Source organism: Culicoides brevitarsis, chromosome 1 (assembly GCF_036172545.1).
Source record: "Culicoides brevitarsis isolate CSIRO-B50_1 chromosome 1, AGI_CSIRO_Cbre_v1, whole genome shotgun sequence".
Lineage (NCBI taxonomy): Eukaryota > Metazoa > Arthropoda > Insecta > Diptera > Ceratopogonidae > Culicoides > Culicoides brevitarsis.
This window is the reverse complement of record NC_087085.1, coordinates 5,392,072-5,417,326: the sequence shown is the minus strand read 5'-3', so window position 1 is coordinate 5,417,326 and position 25,255 is coordinate 5,392,072. Positions and strand designations below refer to the sequence as shown.

Below are 25,255 nucleotides of genomic sequence, written 5' to 3'. Positions count from 1 at the left end.
AAATTTTTTGAAAGAAAATTCTTTTTCTTTATTTAGAACTTTTAATAATTTAAGGCGATGAATTATTTTAAAGCAGCAACGCCTTGAAATTAAATTTTAAAAATTTAAATTTTTAGAAAAAATTACTTTTAATGAAAATTTTTCCTTGAAGTAGTTTTAAAAATTTAAGGCGATGACTTTTTTAAAAAAGCAACGCCTTAAATTTTATTAATTTAAAAAAATAATTTTGAATGATGTATTTTAAGTAAATTTTACTTAAAAATCCTCGAAATAAATGAAATTTCGTTAAATGAACAAGAGATGGCGCCATCTGCGACACGAAAACAAGGAGGCACGTGACCGAATTGCGCGAGAAATCCATAGTGACGGAGTGAGTCGGCTGAAATTGAACTGTTATACATCTGTCAGGTAAGTATACCAGTACTGGTATACTTACCTGACAGCATATAACAGTATCACTTTCGATCGTCTCACTCCGTCACTTGGATTTCCTCATGCAATCCAGTCACGCAAAAATTCAAAAACGGCAACAGCTGAGCGTTACGAAGTCACGAAGAGCGCAAGTTTGCTTTCTGTCATTCTTCCGTACGTTCCGTACATTTCTACAGAAAATCACTGCTGCGCCGCTTTTCTCCCTTGTTTTTTGCTCTCTCGCTAAAAAGTGTGTGTCTATATCTGCACTGCAACTCGAATCAACTCAGTTACTTGTCGACTCTTTAACCATCATCTTCTCAATGTTACTCTATCAAGTATTTTTTTTTGTAAAAAATAAGGTTTAAGAAGAAGAGCTTATCAAAAGAGTGCAAAAACGAAATTATAAATAAAAGAGCTGACAAAGTAATCGCCAATCAAACCATGAAAATTTAAACTTCCGCATTAAGGATACGAAATAAATAAATCGAACAGCTTCCCATGTTATAAATTAAAAGCTTATAAAAAAAAATTCCTGTACATCTCTGCTGTATTTTTTTTATTGTGAAAGTGAGAAACACAACAACAACAGCAGCAAGTGAGTGGCTGACAACTTTTGTCTTCAATGCAGCAGTAAATAAATAAATAACTCGACGATAGAAAAAAAATAAATTATCGAAAAAGTGTGTTTAAGAAACAATCACTAACACAGAAAGAAACCCTTATAATAAATTACGAAAAAATTATCGTAAAGGGAAAAAAAGTCACATGACACTGTGTTAAAAATAATGATGTTGTGAATTGAAATCAAATGAAATTGAGATAATTTTATTGTTTCCAGAACAAAAATTTTGTATCTGAACAGAGATTGTGTCAATGAATTTTATCTATTTTTAATTGGAAATCCAAATTAGTCAAAAAGCCGGGAGTAAAAAAGAGAAAAAAAAGTCAAAGAAACAAGTGAATAAAAAAGTCATTGGACTTTATGGAGTATGAAATTGATTTTTGAAAGGTAAGATAAGGTTTCATCTAAAAAAAATTTGTATCAATATAAAAAATATGTTTTTTGTTTGTTAAGAAAATGCGGATATACCTTTGAAGGTCGAAATTGACCATAAACTCATTTTTTTTTAATTCGTTATTTAAGAAATTTTTAATTTTTGGCGAAAATTTTTTATTTTTTTTTTAAATTCAAAAAAATTTTAAGTTTAATAAGGAATTATTTTCATAAAATTATTATTTTATTTTTTTTAAATAAAATTTTCCTATATTTTTATTAAAAAAATTCAAAAATATAAAATAATAAAATAATAATTTTATGAAATTTACAAAATTATTATTATTTTTTTTTTTAATTTAATTTAAATTTAAAGAGTTAAAAAAAATAAATAAATAATAATATTTTGATTAAAAATCAAATTTAAATCAAGTAAATGCCATAAAATAATTTTTATAAATAATTTTTTAATTATTCATTTTAAAATAAATTTGAATTTTAATCAAAATATTATTTAATTAATTTTTTTTAACTCTTTAAATTTAAATTGAATTAAATAATAATAATTTTGCTATTTTTTAAAATATTAAGTGATAAAATTTTTTTTTTAATTTTCTTAATTATTGAATTAGTTATTAAAAAAATTAAATAAAGAAATAAATAAAAAATGAAATAAATTTAATTTTTAATCAAAAAAATTTTTAAATTAATTTTTTTAACTCTTTAAATTTAAATTAAATTTATAAAAATAATAATAATTTTATAAATATCATAAAATTATTTTTTTTTTAATTTTAATAATTATTAAATTTAAAAATTTTTAAAAATAAAAAAAAAATAAATAATTAAATAAAATAAATAAAAAATAAAATAAATTTAATTTGTAATGAAAAAGTTATTAAATTAATCTTATTTTTATTTATTTTATTAATTTAAATTAAAAAATAAATTTTGTAACTTTTTAATTCAGAAAAAAAAAATTTTTTTAAGGAATAAAAAATACCAATTTTAAAAATTAAAACCTTATAAAAGTTACATAAAAAGAACATATTAAGCAGGCAACGAAATCCGATTTCACCTTTATCCTCATTAAATAATTATTGATTTTTCAATATTTTTCACTTCAATAAGTTTTTAATTATTTCGCTGCAGGAAATTAAAACTTGCAATAATTTATTTATAAATATTTTCTCTTTTTCGCACCACAAAACTAAAAAAAAAATATTGAAGTGTTACCAACCAAAGCCATATGTTTCTGCACGTTATTTGGTTTTACTGCTTATTGTGTCAAAAATTCTTACAACATTCTTAAAGTTTTATTATTATTTTTATTTAGTAAACATTTTTTTTGTTACATAAAACGAATTTTTGCACTTGTTTACTACAAACAATTGAATTTATTTATATAATTTTCGTTCGTTTGCGCTTCCCCATACGCGGCAAAAAAACAACATTGTTCTACCAAGAAGCGAAATAATAATAAATATTTTAATACAAAATATAAACATTGGTATTCATGTAGCAAAATTACATTTGTTCTCTTTTCATAAATAATTTGTATGCTGCCGCCTTGACATGCAACTGTGTCACTTTTCGTTAATTCTGAAGTAATTGTTTGGTTTTTTTTCGCAAATTTGATTATGAGTCACGTAAGAATTCGCGAGCGAAAATCGAGGAAGGCGTAATCGGCTCACATAATTGAATTATATTCCCCTTTCATTGCTCGGGATTCCTTTTGATGATTATAACATTAGACGAACGAAGACCCGAAAGTGCAATTGTTATCAAATTTTCACTCATGTCAAAGCCGGATATTTTTTTTTCGCTCGTCGCACAACAAAAAAAAACAGGAAGACGACGAACGATGAATGCAAAATATTTGCAGTTTTTTTTTAAATTCAGAATGTCGTCGAGTTATGAAGGAAAAAACTTCGCATCACACAAAATAATAAGTAAGATTTATGTTGGTCCTCGACTCTAAATAATAATAAAATCATAAAGTTCGTGTGTTCCCAATTTTTTTGTTGGTCTTGTGTTTTCTGCAATGCGACGAACGTATGAATATTAAGCAGATAGAAAATCGTTACTTATCCGAAAATATGTGAAAAGTTATTAAAATATACATGAAGGAAAAAAAAAGATAAGTTTGCATGCAAATGACGTTCTCGAATAATTTCAGCTAAAATGTGAGAGAAGAAGATAAGAAACAAAGGTCGTATCTTATCTCTGAACATTTATTATTTAAATTTAGTTATGATCATGACATTCTTTCTCATTAGGCTTACGTAAGACGAGAGAGTAGTTTTTTTTTTGATAAATTTTAATGGAAGAAACTGAACTGAGATTTGTTCTCATATTAAAGGGTACTTTTTCAATTAACCTTGTCACTTTGCTTTTTGTTTTAATGAATTAATGAAACAATGTAAAATTGCATTGCTTGAATTTTTAAAATGAGAATCTTTGGAAAAGACGAGGTTGTTGATCTTTGATTTGTGGATTTTATAAAAAAATTTCGAGAGCAAAAATTAATTTTTAAAAAAAATTAGAAAAGTTTTAAATGCTTGGTTTGAATTAATTGGAAAAGATTTTTTTTTGGTGTTCCTGAAAAAAAATAAATTAAATTTGCTTAATTATTAAAAAAAATTAAATAATATAATTAAAAAAATAAATTAAGTCTAATTAATTTAAAAGTCATTTATTTTAAAATTTTGAAATAAAATTTAAAATAATTTTTTTTAAATAAAATTTAAAAAATTATTTGATAAAAAATAATTAAAAAAAATTCAAAATAATTAAAAAAAAGAAATTAAATTGAATTCATTAAATTTAAATAAATTTGAGAATTATTTAATGAAAAATAATTAAAAAATAATTTAATTAATTTAAATTCAATTTGTTAAATTTAAAAATAAATAATTTATTGCAAAATAATTTTCAAAAAATTAAAAAATAAAAAAATAATTTAATGACTTTTTAATTTAAAGTCATTAAATTATTAAATTTGAAAAAAAAAATAAAAATATAAAAAATTTAATTTAATAAATTTAAATTTAATTTGTTGAACTAAAAAAATAATGCAAAATTAAAAAAAAATAAATTTATGTTTATTATTAAAAAAAAATAATTTATTTTAAATTTTTAAATAATATTAAAAATAATTTTTAAAAAATAAATTTAACTAAATTAAATTAATTAAAATTAAATTTAAAATAATTTACTTCAAAATAATTTAACTAATTCAAATTCAATTTATTATTAAATTTTTAAATAATTAAAAAAAAATAAATTAAATTTAATTGATTGGAAAATAATTTATTTTTTAATTAATTAATAAATTTAATAATAATTAAAAAAAAATTAAATTTTAATTAATTTAATTCAAAAATAATTCAAATAAAATTACACAACGTAAATAGGATAAAATAAAAACTTCAATAGGTTTAAAAATTACAAAACATTTTTAATCCTTTTGACTAACAAGTACTTACCATGTTCATGCCATGACGCAATAACAACAACGAAGCTTGCAGTAAATATTCTCAGCCGTTTATCTGTTTAACTTTGAAATCAATCATCGCAAGTAGTCGTTCTTATTTCACTCCGCAATATTTCTTCATACACATTCGGAGGAGATTTATCTTCGCAATAAAAATTTTTGCAATATCCTCGTCTTCTAAGCTCTTGAATAAACAACAAGACGGAATCACGGAGACACAGCGAGAATTAAACTTTAACTATTTTCTGTGTGCGCTACATGAAAAACCTATAAAATTGTCGAAATGCATCTGATCGGAGATATTTTTCTTCTTTTTTTTGTGTACAAGAAAAACGAAGAAGGCAAACATTTCTTGCGAACGAAATGTATAAATCTTATTTGGTTTTATAGTTTGTTTAAAGTTTACATAACTTTTATAACATATTCAATGCGGAAAATTTTTGGCACCGCACATCTTATTATCATTGAACTTTTCTTTTTGCACGTTTTCTTGTTCCGTTTTTCGGGCGCAGACACACAGAAGAATAACTCAAATGAGCATAACAATTAAAATTGGGGGCCTTGAGAAAGTTGAGCGAACGCGCAGGAAGTTCCATTCGTTTGCCATAAATGACTGTAATCGTAACAAATCGTAAGTTAATTTGATTGCTGACCATAATAATTTCACCTTCCAAAATAAGAAAGAAAACATGAAGGAAAAATTCATAGTTAAACATGCTGACATGCAATCCTTAGATTAATTATTCACTTATTTTCGCCGGGCGGCAATGTTGTTGATTTTTTTTGTGCCGTGTGTCGTAAGGGTGTGTCTTAATTGTACAAAAATGGTATTTGCAAACAAAATTTAGAAGTCAAAAGAAATTTCAAAGGCTGAAACGCTCATTTTAGAACAAAAAACAAAAAATTTTTAAAAACTGAAAAGTTAGTTTTAAAATCTGAAGCTTTTTGGGAGCTGAAAGTTAATTTTTTAAAGCTAAAAGTTCATTTTAAGAACAAAAATACTAAAATTTTTAAAAACTGAGAAGTTAGTTTTCAAATCTGAAGTTTTTTGAGAGCTATAAGTTTATATTCAGAACAAAAACATTAAATTTCCAAAAACTGAAAAGTTAGTTTTTAAATTTGAACCTTTTTTGGGAGCTGAAAGTTAAAAGTTCATTTTAAGAACAAAAAACTCAAAAATTTGAAAAACTGAAAAGTTAGTTTTTAAAGCTCAGAATTAAGTTTTTAAAACTAAGAAGTTAATTTTCAAATCTAAAAAATTAGGTTTTGAAATTTTTTAAAAGTTAGTTTTAAAATCTGAAGCTTTTAGTTCCGTTATATAACAAAAAACCTAAAATTTTCAAAACCTGAAAAGTTAGTTTTAAAATCTGAAAAGTTAGTTTTCATTTTTCGAGCTGCGAAACACACATTTTCGACAAAAAACCAACATTTACGAAAAAAAAAAAGAGAACAACAAAGCAAAAAACAGGACAAACGTTGAATAATTCACCGAAAAATCAATAACTATTGAAAAGACATCGTCAATTCAAGTCCAATTCAATCAACTTTGGAATTCTTTCAGCAACTATTCATTCAACGAGCAAAAAAAAAGACAGAACATGAATTCATGTCACACAAAACAAGTCGCAATCACACTTTGTTAGAATTGCGACGATGTGTCATAAAAGGCACTATTAATGGCGTCATTTGCATAAAAATTGCTTATGCTCCGAAAGAAAGTTCAAGCAAAAAAGGAAACAATATAAATCATGAATGAAAGACGTTTCGTGGTGTTTTGATATCGATATTTTGCACGTTGCATACAAAATAGTTTTTGTCGGCGCGCGGCACATATGCGACGAAGATGAACAAAAAAAAAAAATAGAAAATTTAATCAAAGAAGAAACATCAATTTCCCTGAAGAGCCGATCAAATTCGTTCAAGGATGTCACGGCAATAATAACAAATATTTTATCGAAAAATACTCGTAAAATACAAAAACAATGTCAAAAATAATTATGTTGACTCCCCGCAGACGATGAAAACCTTTATTATTATGATGATAACAAATTTTTGCGTGTTTGTGGTTTTCTCAACTTTTTTTTTATTTTTCAATAAAACTCGTTAATAGAAAATAGCATGAAAGCAGAAAAGGAGGACACTCGTTCGTGATGTGATAATAATAAAGGATGCGACACTTAATTAAGAGAATTGCGGTGCATCGTTTTTTCTCTTCTGCTTCACGTTCGAGTGACTCTCCAATTTTATGCTGATGCCTTTAAAATTATTTCTTAGAAGAAGTCACCCTATGGGCGAAAAACGGGTCAGATTGATCCCTTTAGGAAATTTTTGATCGCTTAAAGGATCAATTTGTACCGTTACAGGTTCAATTTGATCTCTTAAGAGATCAACCTGATCCCCTTTTGAGTTGGTCATCTTCAGAAACGAAAAATTGAACCCTTCAAAAGATCAAATTGATTCCTTAAGAGGTCAAACTGATGTAATGAAGGGATCAAAATGATTTTTGAAGGGTTCAACTTTTTGGGGTCTGAAAATGACCAACTCAAAAGGGGATCAAGTTTATCTATTAAGGGATCAGGTTGACCCCTCAGAAGTCAAATTATCCCTTAAGTGATCAAAAAATTCTCTTAAGGTATCAATTTGACTCCTGAGGGGTCAACCTGATCCATTAAGGGTTAAATTTGACCCGTTTTTCGCCCATAGAATGCGTTGCGTTAATTTTAATAATTAACTTGAGCAGTTGTATTAAAGTCTCGTTGTGTCAAAGGATTCCCTTCCAAACTAATGCTCTTCAAGTTTTTGAGTCCTTCGAAGGTATGAGGATCCAATTCCTTGATCAGATTGCTTGAAAGATCTAAAACCTCCAAATTGTGACAATCTTGGAATGCATCCGGAGTAACTTTTTCAACTCCATTTATAGAAATGTACAATCGTTCTAAAGATGGAAAAGCTTTGCAAATGTTATTGTACACAACAGGAACAACACCTCCCGGAGAAAAACGAATTGCTGTAACAGATTCTTGAAAATCTGCTTCTGGTTTGAATTTGTAATTTTCTGGAGTTAAGTTTACGTTAAAGAATGTACAAGGCCCATGTTTGGTGCTACATTTGAAGATTGGATCAGGACCTTGAGAGTTCACAACCACAATGGTTACGAATGTAAAAATTAATATTTTTAACATTTTTTTTTTAAATTTAAATGCAACGATCTTAACAGAAGTTTAAGACAAACTGAACAAAAATACGAAGATTCTTTGTTTTTATATGAAAGTCGATGAGAGAGTCTGTAGGTCGACAACTACGTAAAAAATTAAAAATTTCAAGAGAATTAACATAATAAAAATAAGATTTTATTTATTGTTGTTATCGTTCGAAATCTTTTGAGAATTTTTTTCTTCTTTAATTTTTTAATTGATTAAATATTCAAACTAAAGGAACATGAGAAATTCTTTAAAGTTATTAAAATAAACTTTAATAAATTTTTAAAAAATAAATTTAAAATAAATTTTTAAATAATTTTTTTTTCAATGTTAAAATATTTTTGAATATATTTTTTTAAAGATTTTAATATTTTTAAATCTTTTTTAAAAAACATTTTAATAATTTTAACTTTTTTTAAAATAATTTTTTAAAAATATTTTTATTATTTTTTTTTGTATTTTTAAATAAAATAAAATATTTTTTTGTATAAATCCTCTATCCAAAAATTTTGTGATTTTTCAATAATTGTAAGTTCATTAATTATTATGCTTGGTTTGAATTAATTGGAATAAATTTAAATATTGATATAATTTTTAAGGTTCAAGGCTATTTCACGGATCCTTTTGATTTTTTGATGCTCTATGAAATTTTTTTTTTGTTTTTTCGATTGAAATATGAAGTTACTGAAATTAAAAAAAAAACAGAATAAAAAAAATGAAAAATATTAAAAAAAACTTACCTGAACAAAATATTATTTTTTTATCGAATTAAAAAATAAAAAATTATAACTTTGTATATATTAAAGGGAAAAAATCTGGAGAAGTCACAACCCGTTCAAGGCAAAAAAAAACTAAAACGATGATGTCTTTAAAATTATTTCTTTAAGAAGAAGTCACTGCATTGCATTTTATATAAGACTGACTTAATATTGAACACTAGCAGTTGTATTCAAGTCTCGTGTTGCCAAAGGATTCCCTTCCAAATTAATGCGCTGCAAATTTTTGAGTCCTTCGAAGGTATAAGGATCCAATTCCTTGATCTGATTACTACTGAGATCTAAAATTGTCAAATTATGGCAATCATGGAATGCATCCGAAGTAACTTTTTCAACGTGACTTCCAAAAATGAACAAGCGTTCTAAAGATGGGAAAGCTTTGCAAATGTTGTTGTACAAAACAGGAACAATACTTGAGGTAAAACGAATTGCTGTGACGAGACCTTCATTTTCTTGTTGTGGTTGAAATTTGTAATTTTCCGAAGTTAAGTTCAATTGATAAAATCTGCAATGCCCATGCTTGATGGTACATTTGAAGATTGGATCAGGATTCACAGAATTTACAACGAGAAAGGTTGCAAATGTTAAAATTATTGTTTTCAACATTTTTTTTTTTAGAAATTTCAATATGTAATCTTAACGAAAGTTGAAGAATAACTGAACGAAAATTCAAAGATTCTCAGCTTTTAAAGGAAATTTGATGAGATTCTCAGACTGTAGGTCGACAACAACGTAAAAAACCCAACTTCAGGGGAATCTATATAATAAAAATAAGATTTTATTTATTTTTATTATCATTCGTAAAGTTTTGCAATCTGTGTTTAATGAAATAAATTAAATTCTGAGAACTTATAAAGTAAATTTTTAAAAAGAATTTTCTAAAAGTTTTTTTTTTCTTATTTTAAGAATTTTTTAATGCGTATTAAACAGAAAGAACAAAATAACTTTTTATTACTTAGTCTTTTTTGTTATCTTTATTTAAAATCTTCGATTTTTTTTTGATTTTAATTAATTAGGTTATTAATTTAATTATTTTAATTAATTAAAAAAAAATTTTTTTTTGAAAATTTGGAAAAAAAAATTAAATTATCTCTTCGTAAAACGCCTTCCCATGAAACTTGTCTTGAACAAGTTTTTTAATCAAAAAAAAAAAAAAAAATTTTTTTGAAAATTTGGAAAAAAAAATTTATCTCTTCGTAAAACGCCTTCCCATGAAACTTGCCCTGAGCGATGTTTTTCATCAAAAAAAAAAAACAAAAAAAAATTTTTTTTTTGAAAATTTGGAAAAAAAAAATTATCTCTTCGTAAAACGCCTTCCCATGAAACTTGTCCTGAGCAATGTTTTTCATTAAAAAAAAAATTAAAATTTTTTTGAAAATTTATTATGCTTGGTTTGAATTAATTGAATTAGATTTTAATCTTAACGTGATTCTTAAAGTTCAATGCTTAATTTTTGTTTTTTTTTTAAGTTTCTTCGATTCATTGAACTGAAATTAAAAATAAGAATAAGAAATGAAAAAAAAAATAAGAAAACTTACATTTACAATATTAAACAAAAATTATCAAATGCAAAAATAAAAAATTAAAAAAAATTTAAACTTCAACAAAGTAAAATAATAAAAAAAAATAATCTGGAGATGTCACAACCCGTTCAAGGCAAAAAAAAACTTTCCCACGAAAATTATTATTTTACAAAATGACTTGAATACACGCGAAAATTGACAATTTCAAGTTCCCTTAATGATATTAAATTGAACTTTCGATCGATATAATTTTCAACCAAAACTATCAACAACAACAGCAAAAAAAATTCAGTCAAACCCCAATCTATATTTAAAATTGTAAATGTATTGATTAACTATCAATTTGACATCATCATAATAATAATAATAACGAAATTGCTGTGTAAGCTGAAAATTTTGTATGCTTATTGAATCTGTCTCGCTTTTCGGAGAAACGATACCACAAATAGATGCAAATATAAGCAAAACGACAGATGCACCAAAATTGCATACACCAACAAAATAGAATTAGGGAATGCGGTGTTTGTGTGTTTGCGATGACGATGATAAAAAAAAGTAGGCTAACCTGCAACGAAATCTGTTTTTCAGATTAAATTTTGGGGAAAATCGATTTTTTTTGTTTTAATTGAAAATCCAGATGTCTCCGTTTTCGATGTTTGTGGAAAAATACAGCAAAAAAAATTTGAATAGAACAAAAGTTAAACTTTAATCGATAACAACAGACAAAATTTTTTTTCGTACGTTGCAATTTTTTGGCTTCAATGAATGAAAAAAAACATACATTGTTGTAATTTTGTGAAAAAAAAAATTTTTTTTTGTTATAAAAAAAAATATTTCCGGCAAAATGCATTTTTTGTGCCCAAAAATCGTTATTAAACGAGATAACAAAAAATAAATGAAAATATCTCTCAAGAGAATTTCTTTCATTTTCTATTTTTTTTATGTTTATTGATCAAAACTAAAAGTAAAGCAAAGATAAGTCACGAAATCCATTTTAAAAGATGAAAAAGGATTTTTTTAAAGAAAATTATCTTTCAAATACTCACGTTTAATTAAGTTTCGTTCAATTTATAATTGACCTTTTTTTAGGTCGTTATGTGTCTCCTTTCGTCGTCGTTGTTTGTTCAAGCCCGTTTCTCTTACGTGCCCAGAAATTTGAACAATTTTTAATTATTATTATTGCTTTAAAAGTGAGTCGTCGCATGACATAAATTTGACGCAAACTGCAGGAATTTTTAATGCGTTGCGTGACCTCAGGTCATTCTTGTTTATTTTAGTGTTCCGTTCACGAGTTTAGTTAATCGTTATTATTGTAATATTTACACCTGTCGCAGGCCTAATTAAAATTCGAATAAATTTTGTGCATTAATTGGTGTAACAAAAATCCTTTGAAGTCACATAAATTTTGCGAATAAACGTCGTTTTGTGTCTCAAAATTTACAACAATTGTGTACGTTTTTACCTGTTACTAACAATAGAATACTTTTTTTCTAATTATATCATTTTATTGTGACTGTCGAGTGATGTCGTGTTCTGCATTGTTTAGAAAATTTCGTTGAAAGTTGTCGGTTGATGAATGAAAATTTTATTTTGACGCGTTTTGAAAAAATTTTATTTTTTAAATTTAAAATTAAAAATTTTTATTTATTTTAAATTTTTGAAATTTTATTTTAATTTTATTATTTTTAAAAAAACATTTTTTTTATTTTTTTTTTTTTTATTTAATTTAAAATAAAACTAAATGATTTTTTTTTAATTTTAAAAATATTTTTTTTTTTTTTATTTAATTTTTTTTTTAATTTTAAAAATATTTTTTTTAATTTTAAAAAAATATTTTTTTTTTTTTTTTAATTTTAAAAATATTTTTTTTTTTTTTAAGAAAAAATTTTTTTTTGTTTAAAATATTTTTTTAATTTTTTTTTTTTTTTTCATTTTAATTTTTGAATTTTTTATTTTTAAAAATATTTTTTTTTTAAATTGATGCCCAATGCAAATTTTTTTAAGAAAAATTATTTTTTTCAACCTAATGCAAATTTTGAATTTTTGTCCCAATAAACATTTCAAAATTTTTCCCAACTCATATTCTAAATGTTTTACCCATGGAATATTTAAATTGCAGCCCCAAATCAAATTCTCAATTTTTAATCCCAATGCACATTTAAAAAATTTTGCCCAATGCACATTTGATTTTTTTTTAATATTTTGAATTCAAATCGACGTAAAATTCTGTAAACCACAAATATTTTTTTCAAACGCGATAAAAATTTTATTTTTTATTTCATTTGTAATTGTTACCTTGCCAACATCGTTAAAAAATTTCTTTTACGACACGCGCTTGACTTACACAGTAGTAAGTAGTAGTTCACTGTGTCAAATACCATCAGACATCATTTATAAATTATTCAAGCATCTGTCAAAGCAAAAAAAAGAAGGAGTTCGATTTACTGATACGACTCGATCCAATTGATCATTTGACACGAACGTTGATTCTAATTATTTATCTATCAAAGTGTAAATCAGTAGTCACGAAATGTTACAGGCACGCAGGTACAATATGCTGTCAAATTAATAAATTGTATTCACATGTGACTTATTAGAGCTTTGATGGTGATTTCGATTACCTTCGAATTAACATGAAGAGTCATTTTGAAATGATTTTGAATTAGGGGAAATTGATCGAATTAATTAGAGGAAAATTACTGATTTGATGAACGATTTCAAGGCTAATAGACAAATAAAAATAAATAAAATTATTTTTTTTAAATTTATTTTATTCTTATTATAATTTATTATTAAAAAATAAATTAATTGAATTATACAAAGAATTAAAAAAAAATTTAATTTAATTTAAAAAAGTCAAACTTTAAATTATTATATTTTTTTGAAGTGTAATTAATGGATTTAATAATTTTTTTTAATTTGAAAAATTTTTATAATTTAATTTTATAATATTTAAAAAAAAATTAAATAAAAAAATTTTTATTTTATAAATTTTTTAATTTTTATTTTTTTAAAAAATAAATTAAAAACAAAAAAAAATTAATTAAAATTATTTTTGTTAAAAAATAAAAAAAAAAAATTAATGACATAAATTAATTTTAATTAAATTAAATTTTTAATTAATGAAAATTAATTTAAAAAAAATTAAACTTGAAAAAAAAAATATTTTTATTAATTTTTTTTTTAATTTAATTTATTTATTTTTTAAAATAATTTTTAATTAATGAAAAAACTCCCAAATTAAAACTAATGGATTTTTTAAATAAATCAATCGTCAAACAAATAAAAAATTATCACTTTTTATTTTAAAATTAAACACATTAAAAATCTCAATGTTTTCTTTTCTATTTTGGCAAATTATTCGAACTTGACTCAAAAAACTTGTTTACGAAAAAAAAACTTGTTTGTTCTTAATTATCGCACAAAAAATTCATCATTACGATGTGTTAACGAACATTTCTCGCACCTTCTGAAAAAAAAACTCGATCCATGTTCTTCCAATCACTCGTCAATTTCAATTTATTTTAACCCATTGAGTAACTTTAACATAAATAATTTCCAATTTCAATTAGAGACACAGGGCAGTCCATCAAATGAATTTATTTAAAATTACACTGTGTTTGGGTTTCTCTGCTTGTTCGCATGTTCCGACATTTTATAATGACTGTTTTATTTTATTTTGTGGAAATCGTGCATTTTCCATGTCGGCGGTGATAAAATAAATAAATTACATTTTATTAACAAGAAAAATGGTTCATTCCGTAATACGTTTAAAGCGAATGCATATTAAGTATAAACGTCCTGCTGTCATTATAAATATGTGAAAAAAATAGTATCCTTCGCGCAATTCAGGAAATGGAAACGCCTGGTTGGTTATTAATTAAATAATAAAAAAAAGAAATTGTGAAAAGATAAATCGATTGCTGTTATGGTCGATTTATTTCGCTTTAATCAAGTACTTGTTATTAGTAAATTACGAGTTAATGTGGATTTAATGATGTTTTTTGTAGTATTTTTAGTAATAATAACAAAAGTAGAATTACCTACAAATTATGTGTACCGTGCTTCATTGTGTGTTTGAAACAAACAAAATAACAGCAAATAATGCGATAATTTTATGGTAATTTAGAGTGCGGTAGTCACAATACACATTTACGATAAGAGAAGAATTACTTTTGTTTTGTTCCTTCTAATGCGTTTTTGAAAATATTTTTAAACCATGTTACTTTACTTTCAAGTGTCTCCTTCAATTTTTTTTTTAAATTCTGAAAAGAAAATTAAAAATATTTTAATTAATTTTATTTAATTTTAATTCAAATTAATAAATAAAAAAAAATTAAATAAATAAAATCAAATTAAATAATAAAAAAAGATTTTTAAATAAAAAAAATTTTTAAATTTTTAATTAAAAATAATCTTGAATATTTTTTTAAATACTGAAAAAAATCAAAAATATTTCAATCTAATTAATAAATAAATAAATAAAATAAAAAATTAATTAATGAAAGAAAATTAAAAAAAAATTTAATTAAAATTATTAATTTAATTTAAAAATTTAATTAAAAAATTAATTAAAGTACAAAAATATAAAATTAAAATCATTAAAAAAATATTTAGAATTGAATTTGAATTCAAATTAATAAAAAAATAAAATTTTATAATTAAAAAAAAAATAATTAAATATTTTTCAAAAAAAAAAAAAAAAAATTAATCAAAAAATTTAAAAAACCCTTTAAAAAAATTAAAAATATTTTTTTAATTTAAATAAAAAAAATATGAAAAATTTATATAAAAAAATTTCGTTTAGTAACAAATTAATTTTAATTTAATTTTTAAGAGTTTCTAAAAATATTTTTTTAAAAAATTAAAATTTCAAAATTAATTTTTTTTTATTTTTTTGAAATATTTTTTTTTTTAAACTTTTAAAAAGAGTCTTATAAAATGCGATCAAGTTGTTTTTTTTTATTAATAAAACCTTTCATGAATATCGTTTTCTACTTCAATTCATTAGAGATAATTATGTGACACGTTTGCCCGACTTATTCCGCTTAATCATGTGCATTGAATTATTCACAGATAAGAATGTATAAAAATTTCATTGTACTTACATTTACGTCATTTTCTGTCTGTCTTTTGATCGCAGTAGTACTGTATTCTTCCTCTTTTTTTCATTCCAGATGATTCGTTGTTGACAAAAGAAAACAAGCAAAAAAAACGTTCGTATTTTAAAACAAAATAAAAATCTAATGGCCCGATGGCACCAATGCTGGGCCGAACGCAGGCAATTAAAGCTGCGTTTGTTGTAGGCTTCCTACTGCTCTTGCTGAATCTTTTGGGACCACGCTTGGATGCCAACAAGCCATTCACCGCTCATTTAAGCAATTTTCCCAAACGAACGTTCCCGACAAACGACGCGATGGCAATTCATGCGACAAATGCAAGCGTCGCGCCATCAGCGGTGAGTAATAATGCGACAATTGACACAAATTCGAATAATAAAAGTGAGGAGGAACGGAAAAACGGAGTATCGTTTATTGCGGAAACAGAAGTAACGTCACAGGATGAGGAAAGTCAACGTTTGATGTCGTATGAAGTCACAAGCAACGAAGAGACTCCAAAGAAAAAGCTTTATGCGAATTCTACGGTAATTGTGTTGACAAATCCAGAAAGTGGTGAAGAAATTACGACGACAACGACGACGACAGTTAAGCCTCAAGTTGTAACGACGAAAGCTGTTGTGACGAAACCGAAGTCAAGAAAGGAGTTTATTGAGGCTTTGATGCAACAACTTGGAATTAATCCTTGTCCAATGGTGCCTGATGATTTAGGTAAATTTTGAAATTGCATGAAAACTGCCAAAAAATTGAAACTGAAAAAAAATTTTTTCTTTGACATAGTTTTGTTTTAAAAACTAAATCAAGAGCAAAAAAACTGTGTCAAAGCGTCAATTTTTGTCAAATCTTGCTCCAAATGGATAGAAATTTGTCAAATGGATAAAATTTGTCAGAGGGCTCTAATTTATCATTTTTAATCATTTTATAACTCAAAACTGCCAAAAAATTGAAACTGAAAAAAAATTTTTTCTTTGACATAGTTTTGTTTTAAAAACTAAATCAAGAGCAAAAAAACTGTGTCAAAAACTGTGTCAAAGCTATTTTTGTCAAATCTTGCTCCAAATGGATAGAAATTTGTCAGAGGGCTCTAATTTATCATTTTTAATCATTTTATAACTCAAAACTGCCAAAAAATTGAAACTGAAAAAAAATTTTTTCTTTGACATAGTTTTGTTTTAAAAACTAAATCAAGAGCAAAAAAACTGTGTCAAAAACTGTGTCAAAGCTATTTTTGTCAAATCTTGCTCCAAATGGATAGAAATTTGTCAGAGGGCTCTAATTTATCATTTTTAATCATTTTATAACTCAAAACTGCCAAAAAATTGAAACTGAAAAAAAATTTTTTCTTTGACATAGTTTTGTTTTAAAAACTAAATCAAGAGCAAAAAAACTGTGTCAAAAACTGTGTCAAAGCAATTTTTGTCAAATCTTGCTCCAAATGGATAGAAATTTGTCAGAGGGCTCTAATTTATCATTTTTAATCATTTTATAACTCAAAACTGCCAAAAAATTGAAACTGAAAAAAAATTTTTTCTTTGACATAGTTTTGTTTTAAAAACTAAATCAAGAGCAAAAAAACTGTGTCAAAAACTGTGTCAAAGCTTTTTTGTCAAATCTTGCTCCAAATGGATAGAAATTTGTCAGAGGGCTCTAATTTATCATTTTTAATCATTTTATAACTCAAAACTGCCAAAAAATTGAAACTGAAAAAAAATTTTTTCTTTGACATAGTTTTGTTTTAAAAACTAAATCAAGAGCAAAAAAACTGTGTCAAAAACTGTGTCAAAGCAATTTTTGTCAAATCTTGCTCCAAATGGATAGAAATTTGTCAGAGGGCTCTAATTTATCATTTTTAATCATTTTATAACTCAAAACTGCCAAAAAATTGAAACTGAAAAAAAATTTTTTCTTTGACATAGTTTTGTTTTAAAAACTAAATCAAGAGCAAAAAAACTGTGTCAAAAAATCTTTTATAACTGTCAAAGAAATTTCAAAGCAATTTTTGTCAAATCTTGCTCCAAATGGATAAAAATTTGTCAGAGGGCTCTAATTTATCATTTTTAATCATTTTATAACTCAAAACTGCCAAAAAATTGAAACTGAAAAAAAATTTTTTCTTTGACATAGTTTTGTTTTAAAAACTAAATCAAGAGCAAAAAAACTGTGTCAAAAACTGTGTCAAAGCAATTTTTGTCAAATCTTGCTCCAAATGGATAAAAATTTGTCAGAGGGCTCTAATTTATCATTTTTAATCATTTTATAACTCAAAACTGCCAAAAAATTGAAACTGAAAAAAAATTTTTTCTTTGACATAGTTTTGTTTTAAAAACTAAATCAAGAGCAAAAAAACTGTGTCAAAAACTGTGTCAAAGCAATTTTTGTCAAATCTTGCTCCAAATGGATAAAAATTTGTCAGAGGGCTCTAATTTATCATTTTTAATCATTTTATAACTCAAAACTGCCAAAAAATTGAAACTGAAAAAAAATTTTTTCTTTGACATAGTTTTGTTTTAAAAACTAAATCAAGAGCAAAAAAACTGTGTCAAAAACTGTGTCAAAGCAATTTTTGTCAAATCTTGCTCCAAATGGATAAAAATTTGTCAGAGGGCTCTAATTTATCATTTTTAATCATTTTATAACTCAAAACTGCCAAAAAATTGAAACTGAAAAAAAATTTTTTCTTTGACATAGTTTTGTTTTAAAAACTAAATCAAGAGCAAAAAAACTGTGTCAAAAACTGTGTCAAAACTGCCAAAAAATTGACTGCAATTTTTGTCAAATCTTGCTCCAAATGGATAAAAATTTGTCAGAGGGCTCTAATTTATCATTTTTAATCATTTTATAACTCAAAACTGCCAAAAAATTGAAACTGAAAAAAAATTTTTTCTTTGACATAGTTTTGTTTTAAAAACTAAATCAATTTTTGAGCAAAAAAATAAAAATTTGTCAAAAACTGTGTCAAAGCAATTTTTGTCAAATCTTGCTCCAAATGGATAAAAATTTGTCAGAGGGCTCTAATTTATCATTTTTAATCATTTTATAACTCAAAACTGCCAAAAAATTGAAACTGAAAAAAATTTTTTTCTTTGACATAGTTTTGTTTTAAAAACTAAATCAAGAGCAAAAAAACTGTGTCAAAAACTGTGTCAAAGCAATTTTTGTCAAATCTTGCTCCAAATGGATAAAAATTTGTCAGAGGGCTCTAATTTATCATTTTTAATCATTTTATAACTCAAAACTGCCAAAAAATTGAAACTGAAAAAAATTTTTTTCTTTGACATAGTTTTGTTTTAAAAACTAAATCAAGAGCAAAAAAACTGTGTCAAAAACTGTGTCAAAGCAATTTTTGTCAAATCTTGCTCCAAATGGATAAAAATTTGTCAGAGGGCTCTAATTTATCATTTTTAATCATTTTATAACTCAAAACTGCCAAAAAATTGAAACTGAAAAAAAATTTTTTCTTTGACATAGTTTTGTTTTAAAAACTAAATCAAGAGCAAAAAAACTGTGTCAAAAACTGTGTCAAATAAAAATTTGTCAGAGGGCTCTAAATTTTTAATCATTTTATAACTCAAAACTGCCAAAAAATTGAAACTGAAAAAAAATTTTTTCTTTGAAAATTTTGTTTTAAAAACTAAATTTCTCCAAATGGATAAAAATTTGTCAGAGGGCTCTAATTTATCATTTTTAATCATTTTATAACTCAAAACTGCCAAAAAATTGAAACTGAAAAAAAATGAAAAAGGCTCTAAATCTGTTGAAAAAATTGAAACTGAAAAAAAATTTTTTCTTTGACATAGTTTTGTTTTAAAAACTAAATCAAGAGCAAAAAAACTGTGTCAAAAACTGTGTCAAAAACTTTTTTTTGTCAAATCTTGCTCCAAATGGATAAAAATTTGTCAGAGGGCTCTAATTTATCATTTTTAATCATTTTATAACTCAAAACTGCCAAAAAATTGAAACTGAAAAAAAATTTTTTCTTTGACATAGTTTTGTTTTAAAAACTAAATCAAGAGCAAAAAAACTGTGTCAAAAACTGCAAAGCAATTTTTGTCAAATCTTGCTCCAAATGGATAAAAATTTGTCAGAGGGCTCTAATTTATCATTTTTAATCATTTTATAACTCAAAACTGCCAAAAAATTGAAACTGAAAAAAATTTTTTTTTGACATAGTTTTGTTTTAAAAACTAAATCAAGAGCAAAAAAACTGTGTCAAAAACTGTGTCAAAGCTATATTTGTCAAATCTTGCTCCAAATGGATAAAAATTTGTCAGAGGGCTCTAATTTATCATTTTTAATCATTTTATAACTCAAAACTGCCAAAAAATTGAAACTGAAAAAAAATTTTTTCTTTGACATAGTTTTGTTTTAAAAACTAAATCAAGAGCAAAAAAACTGTGTCAAAAACTGTGTCAAAACCATTTTTGTCAAATCTTGCTCCAAATGGATAAAAATTTGTCAGAGGGCTCTAATTTATCATTTTTAATCATTTTATAACTCAAAACTGCCAAAAAATTGAAACTGAAAAAAAATTTTTTCTTTGACATAGTTTTGTTTTAAAAACTAAATCAAGAGCAAAAAAACTGTGTCAAAAACTGTGTCAAAGCAATTTTTGTCAAATCTTGCTCCAAATGGATAAAAATTTGTCAGAGGGCTCTAATTTATCATTTTTAATCATTTTATAACTCAAAACTGCCAAAAAATTGAAACTGAAAAAAAATTTTTTCTTTGACATAGTTTTGTTTTAAAAACTAAATCAAGAGCAAAAAAACTGTGTCAAAAACTGTGTCAAAGCAATTTTTGTCAAATCTTGCTCCAAATGGATAGAAATTTGTCAGAGGGCTCTAATTTATCATTTTTAATCATTTTATAACTCAAAACTGCCAAAAAATTGAAACTGAAAAAAAATTTTTTCTTTGACATAGTTTTGTTTTAAAAACTAAATCAAGAGCAAAAAAACTGTGTCAAAGCTATTTTTGTCAAATCTTGCTCCAAATGGATAAAAATTTGTCAGAGGGCTCTAATTTATCATTTTTAATCATTTTATAACTCAAAACTGCCAAAAAATTGAAACTGAAAAAAAATTTTTTCTTTGACATAGTTTTGTTTTAAAAACTAAATCAAGAGCAAAAAAACTGTGTCAAAAACTGTGTCAAAGCAATTTTTGTCAAATCTTGCTCCAAATGGATAAAAATTTGTCAGAGGGCTCTAATTTATCATTTTTAATCATTTTATAACTCAAAACTGCCAAAAAATTGAAACTGAAAAAAAATTTTTTCTTTGACATAGTTTTGTTTTAAAAACTAAATCAAGAGCAAAAAAACTGTGTCAAAAACTGTGTCAAAGAAATTTTTGTCAAATCTTGCTCCAAATGGAATTTTTATCAAATCTTGCTCCAAATGTTTTAAAAACTAAATCAAGATGTGTCAAAAATTTTTGTCAAATCTTGCTCCAAATGGATAGAAATTTGTCAGAGGGCTCTAATTTATCATTTTTAATCATTTTATAACTCAAAACTGCCAAAAAATTGAAACTGAAAAAAAATTTTTTCTTTGACATAGTTTTGTTTTAAAAACTAAATCAAGAGCAAAAAAAAACTGTGTCAAAGCCATTTTTGTCAAATCTTGCTCCAAATGGATAGAAATTTGTCAGAGGGCTCTAATTTATCATTTTTAATCATTTTATAACTCAAAACTGCCAAAAAATTGAAACTGAAAAAAAATTTTTTCTTTGACATAGTTTTGTTTTAAAAACTAAATCAAGAGCAAAAAAACTGTGTCAAAAACTGTGTCAAAGTGTCAAAGCAATTTTTGTCAAATCTTGCTCCAAATGGATAAAAATTTGTCAGAGGGCTCTAATTTATCATTTTTAATCATTTTATAACTCAAAACTGCCAAAAAATTGAAACTGAAAAAAAAATTTTTCTTTGACATAGTTTTGTTTTAAAAACTAAATCAAGAGCAAAAAAACTGTGTCAAAAACTGTGTCAAAGCTATTTTTGTCAAATCTTGCTCCAAATGGATAAAAATTTGTCAGAGGGCTCTAATTTATCATTTTTAATCATTTTATAACTCAAATATGCCAAAAAATTGAAACTGAAAAAAAATTTTTTCTTTGACATAGTTTTGTTTTAAAAACTAAATCAAGAGAAAAAAAACTGTGTCAAAAAACTGTGTCAAAGCAATTTTTGTCAAATCTTGCTCCAAATGGATAAAAATTTGTCAGAGGGCTCTAATTTATCATTTTTAATCATTTTATAACTCAAAACTGCCAAAAAATTGAAACTGAAAAAAAATTTTTTCTTTGACATAGTTTTGTTTTAAAAACTAAATCAAGAGCAAAAAAACTGTGTCAAAAACTGTGTCAAAGCAATTTTCGTCAAATCTTGCAAATGTCAAATCTTGCTCCAAATGGATAAAAATTTGTCAGAGGGCTCTAATTTATCATTTTTAATCATTTTATAACTCAAAACTGCCAAAAAATTGAAACTGAAAAAAATTTTTTTCTTTGACATAGTTTTGTTTTAAAAACTAAATCAAGAGCAAAAAAACTGTGTCAAAAACTGTGTCAAAGCAAATCTTGCTCCATTTTTGTCAAATCTTGTCAAATCCAAATGGATAAAAATTTGTCAGAGGGCTCTAATTTATCATTTTTAATCATTTTATAACTCAAAACTGCCAAAAAATTGAAACTGAAAAAAAATTTTTTCTTTGACATAGTTTTGTTTTAAAAACTAAATCAAGAGAAAAAAAACTGTGTCAAAAACTGTGTCAAAAACTGTGTCAAAGCAATTTTTGTCAAATCTTGCTCCAAATGGATAAAAATTTGTCAGAAGGCTCTAATTTATCATTTTTAATCATTTTATAACTCAAAACTGCCAAAAAATTGAAACTGAAAAAAATTTTTTTCTTTGACATAGTTTTGTTTTAAAAACTAAATCAAGAGCAAAAAAACTGTGTCAAAAACTGTGTCAAAGAAATTTTTGTCAAATCTTGCTCCAAATGGATAGAAATTTGTCAGAGGGCTCTAATTTATCATTTTTAATCATTTTATAACTCAAAACTGCCAAAAAATTGAAACTGAAAAAAAATTTTTTCTTTGACATAGTTTTGTTTTAAAAACTAAATCAAGAGCAAAAAAACTGTGTCAAAGCTATTTTTGTCAAATCTTGCTCCAAATGGATAGAAATTTGTCAGAGGGCTCTAATTTATCATTTTTAATCATTTTATAACTCAAAACTGCCAAAAAATTGAAACTGAAAAAAAATTTTTTCTTTGACATAGTTTTGTTTTAAAAACTAAATCAAGAGCAAAAAAACTGTGTCAAAAACTGTGTCAAAGCAATTTTTGTCAAATCTTGCTCCAAATGGATAAAAATTTGTCAGAGGGCTCTAATTTATCATTTTTAATCATTTTATAACTCAAAACTGCCAAAAAATTGAAACTGAAAAAAATTTTTTTCTTTGACATAGTTTTGTTTTAAAAACTAAATCAAGAGCAAAAAAACTGTGTCAAAAACTGTGTCAAAGCAATTTTTGTCAAATCTTGCTCCAAATGGATAAAAATTTGTCAGAGGGCTCTAATTTATCATTTTTAATCATTTTATAACTCAAAACTGCCAAAAAATTGAAACTGAAAAAAAAATTTTTCTTTGACATAAATTTGTTTTAAAAACTAAATCAAGAGCAAAAAAACTGTGTCAAAGCTATTTTTTGTCAAATCTTGCTCCAAATGGATTGAAATTTGTCAGAAGGCTCTAATTTATCATTTTTAATCATTTTATAACTCAAAACTGCCAAAAAATTGAAACTGAAAAAAAATTTTTTCTTTGACATAGTTTTGTTTTAAAAACTAAATCAAGAGCAAAAAAACTGTGTCAAAAACTGTGTCAAAGCAATTTTTGTCAAATCTTGCTCCAAATGCATAAAAATTTATCAGAAGGCTCTAATTTATCATTTTTAATCATTTTGCAACTCAAAACTGCCAAAAAATTGAAACTGAAAAGTTTCTTTTAAAAAGCTTAAAATAAATTTTAAAAAAATGAAATTTTTTTTATCGAGTTCTAAAAATTTTATTTCGAGTTCGAAATTGTTGAATTAAAATTTTTAATTTTTTTTATAATTTTAATTCTTAAACTTGGTTTGAATTAATTGAAATAATTTAATTTTACCATTTTTTTCTTCTTCCGCAGAGGGTCCCATCCAAGTCGACACAATGTACGAAACTCTCGAAGCTGTCGAGGAGCATTTGCGTGGAAAAGTTCTGTCCGGCGGGCGATATCACCCGAAAAAATGCAATTCCAAACATCGTGTTGCCATAATCGTTCCATATCGTGATCGCGAACATCACTTACCGATCTTTCTAAAGAACATCCATCCGTTCCTCATGAAGCAGCAAATCGACTACGGAATCTTCATTGTCGAACAAACGTCAAACGGGCAATTTAATCGCGCAAAACTCATGAACATTGGATTTGTCGAAGCCGTAAAACTTTACAATTGGGACTGTTTTGTCTTCCATGACGTCGATTTGTTGCCGATGGACGATCGAAATTTGTATACGTGCCCCGAACAACCGAGACACATGTCTGTGGCGGTAGATACGCTGGGCTTCAAATTGCCATACAGCACGATATTTGGCGGCGTGAGTGCCATGACTGTCGAGCAGTTTTTGAATGTGAACGGATTCAGTAATTCGTTTTGGGGATGGGGCGGCGAAGATGACGACATGTCGAATCGTCTCAAGCATCGCGGGTATCACATTTCGAGGTATCCAGTGAATATTGCACGGTATACGATGTTGACACATAAGAAGGAGAAAGCGAATCCGAGGAGGTAAAAAGAAAAATTTGTTAGAAAATAATTTTATAAATTGAAATTTTAACAAAAAAATAATTTTTTCATTCATTTTGTATGAAAAAAATTTTTAAAAAATAAAAAATATTTTTAAGATTTTTTTTATTTAAAAAAATAAAAAAAATATTTTTAAGATTTTTTTTATTTAAAAAAATAAAAAATTATTTTTAAGATTTTTTTTTATTTAAAAAAATAAAAAATTATTTTTAAGATTTTTTTATCTAAAAAAATTTAATAATTTATTTAAATTTTATTTTTAGATACGAAAAACTCCAAAATGGCGTCAAACATTTTGACAATGATGGACTGAACTCGCTCAAATACAAAGTGATCGAAATCAAAAAGACCCCGCTCTTCATCCGCATCAAAGTTGATATCAACCAAGATCAGACGGTAACTTTTCTTTGCCTTAAATTTCGTTAAAAAAATTTTTAATAAATTTTTTCTTTAATTTTAGGCCAGCTGATGACTATTCTCCCTTCCCAAATGGTTGGGATAGGGATAAAAACACGCAAAAAATCGAATACAAGGACTTATTTATTTTTAATTTTATCATTAACTCAAAAATTTTACGTTAATATTAATTTTCGTAAAAAGAATAAATTACGAGTTACCGAAAAAAGACAAAGACTAACCGCATTAACCATCCAAAATTGCATTAATTTCCATTTTGATAAAAATAAAATGAAGCAACAGCTGCTTGAATTCCTACTTAGAAATTAATGCCATTAAATAGAGACAGAAAACAATAATAAATGCTAAAACATTACAATAATTAAGAGAAAATGTAAGAAAAAATGTTCTACGCACAAAACTAAAAGCATGAAAGCCATCATAATATTATTAATTATATTAACTTATTACTCTATGAAACTATGTCTTAA

General features: G+C 25.0%; 1 protein-coding gene across 1 annotated transcript; it reads left to right on the top strand.

Annotated features, from left to right (window-relative positions):
- The first annotated feature begins 726 nt into the window (after positions 1-726).
- Positions 727-25,255, top strand: LOC134837131 (beta-1,4-N-acetylgalactosaminyltransferase bre-4). Its single transcript, XM_063852463.1, has 5 exons — positions 727-1,423; positions 15,581-16,231; positions 23,708-24,350; positions 24,632-24,764; positions 24,829-25,255. The coding sequence occupies exons 2-5, from the start codon at positions 15,658-15,660 to the stop codon at positions 24,835-24,837; spliced, it is 1,359 nt and encodes a 452-aa protein (XP_063708533.1). The 5' UTR covers positions 727-1,423; positions 15,581-15,657; the 3' UTR covers positions 24,838-25,255.

What these genes read in the sequence shown, in the direction of transcription:
- LOC134837131 (XM_063852463.1), top strand. Translation starts at nt 15,658, where the DNA reads ATGGCACCAATGCTGGGCCGAACGCAGGCAATTAAAGCTGCGTTTGTT. An exon ending in AATGGTGCCTGATGATTTAG is followed by an intron (nt 16,232 to 23,707) that starts GTAAATTTTGAA and finishes CTTCTTCCGCAG; the next exon opens with AGGGTCCCATCCAAGTCGAC. An exon ending in GAGAAAGCGAATCCGAGGAG is followed by an intron (nt 24,351 to 24,631) that starts GTAAAAAGAAAA and finishes TTTTATTTTTAG; the next exon opens with ATACGAAAAACTCCAAAATG.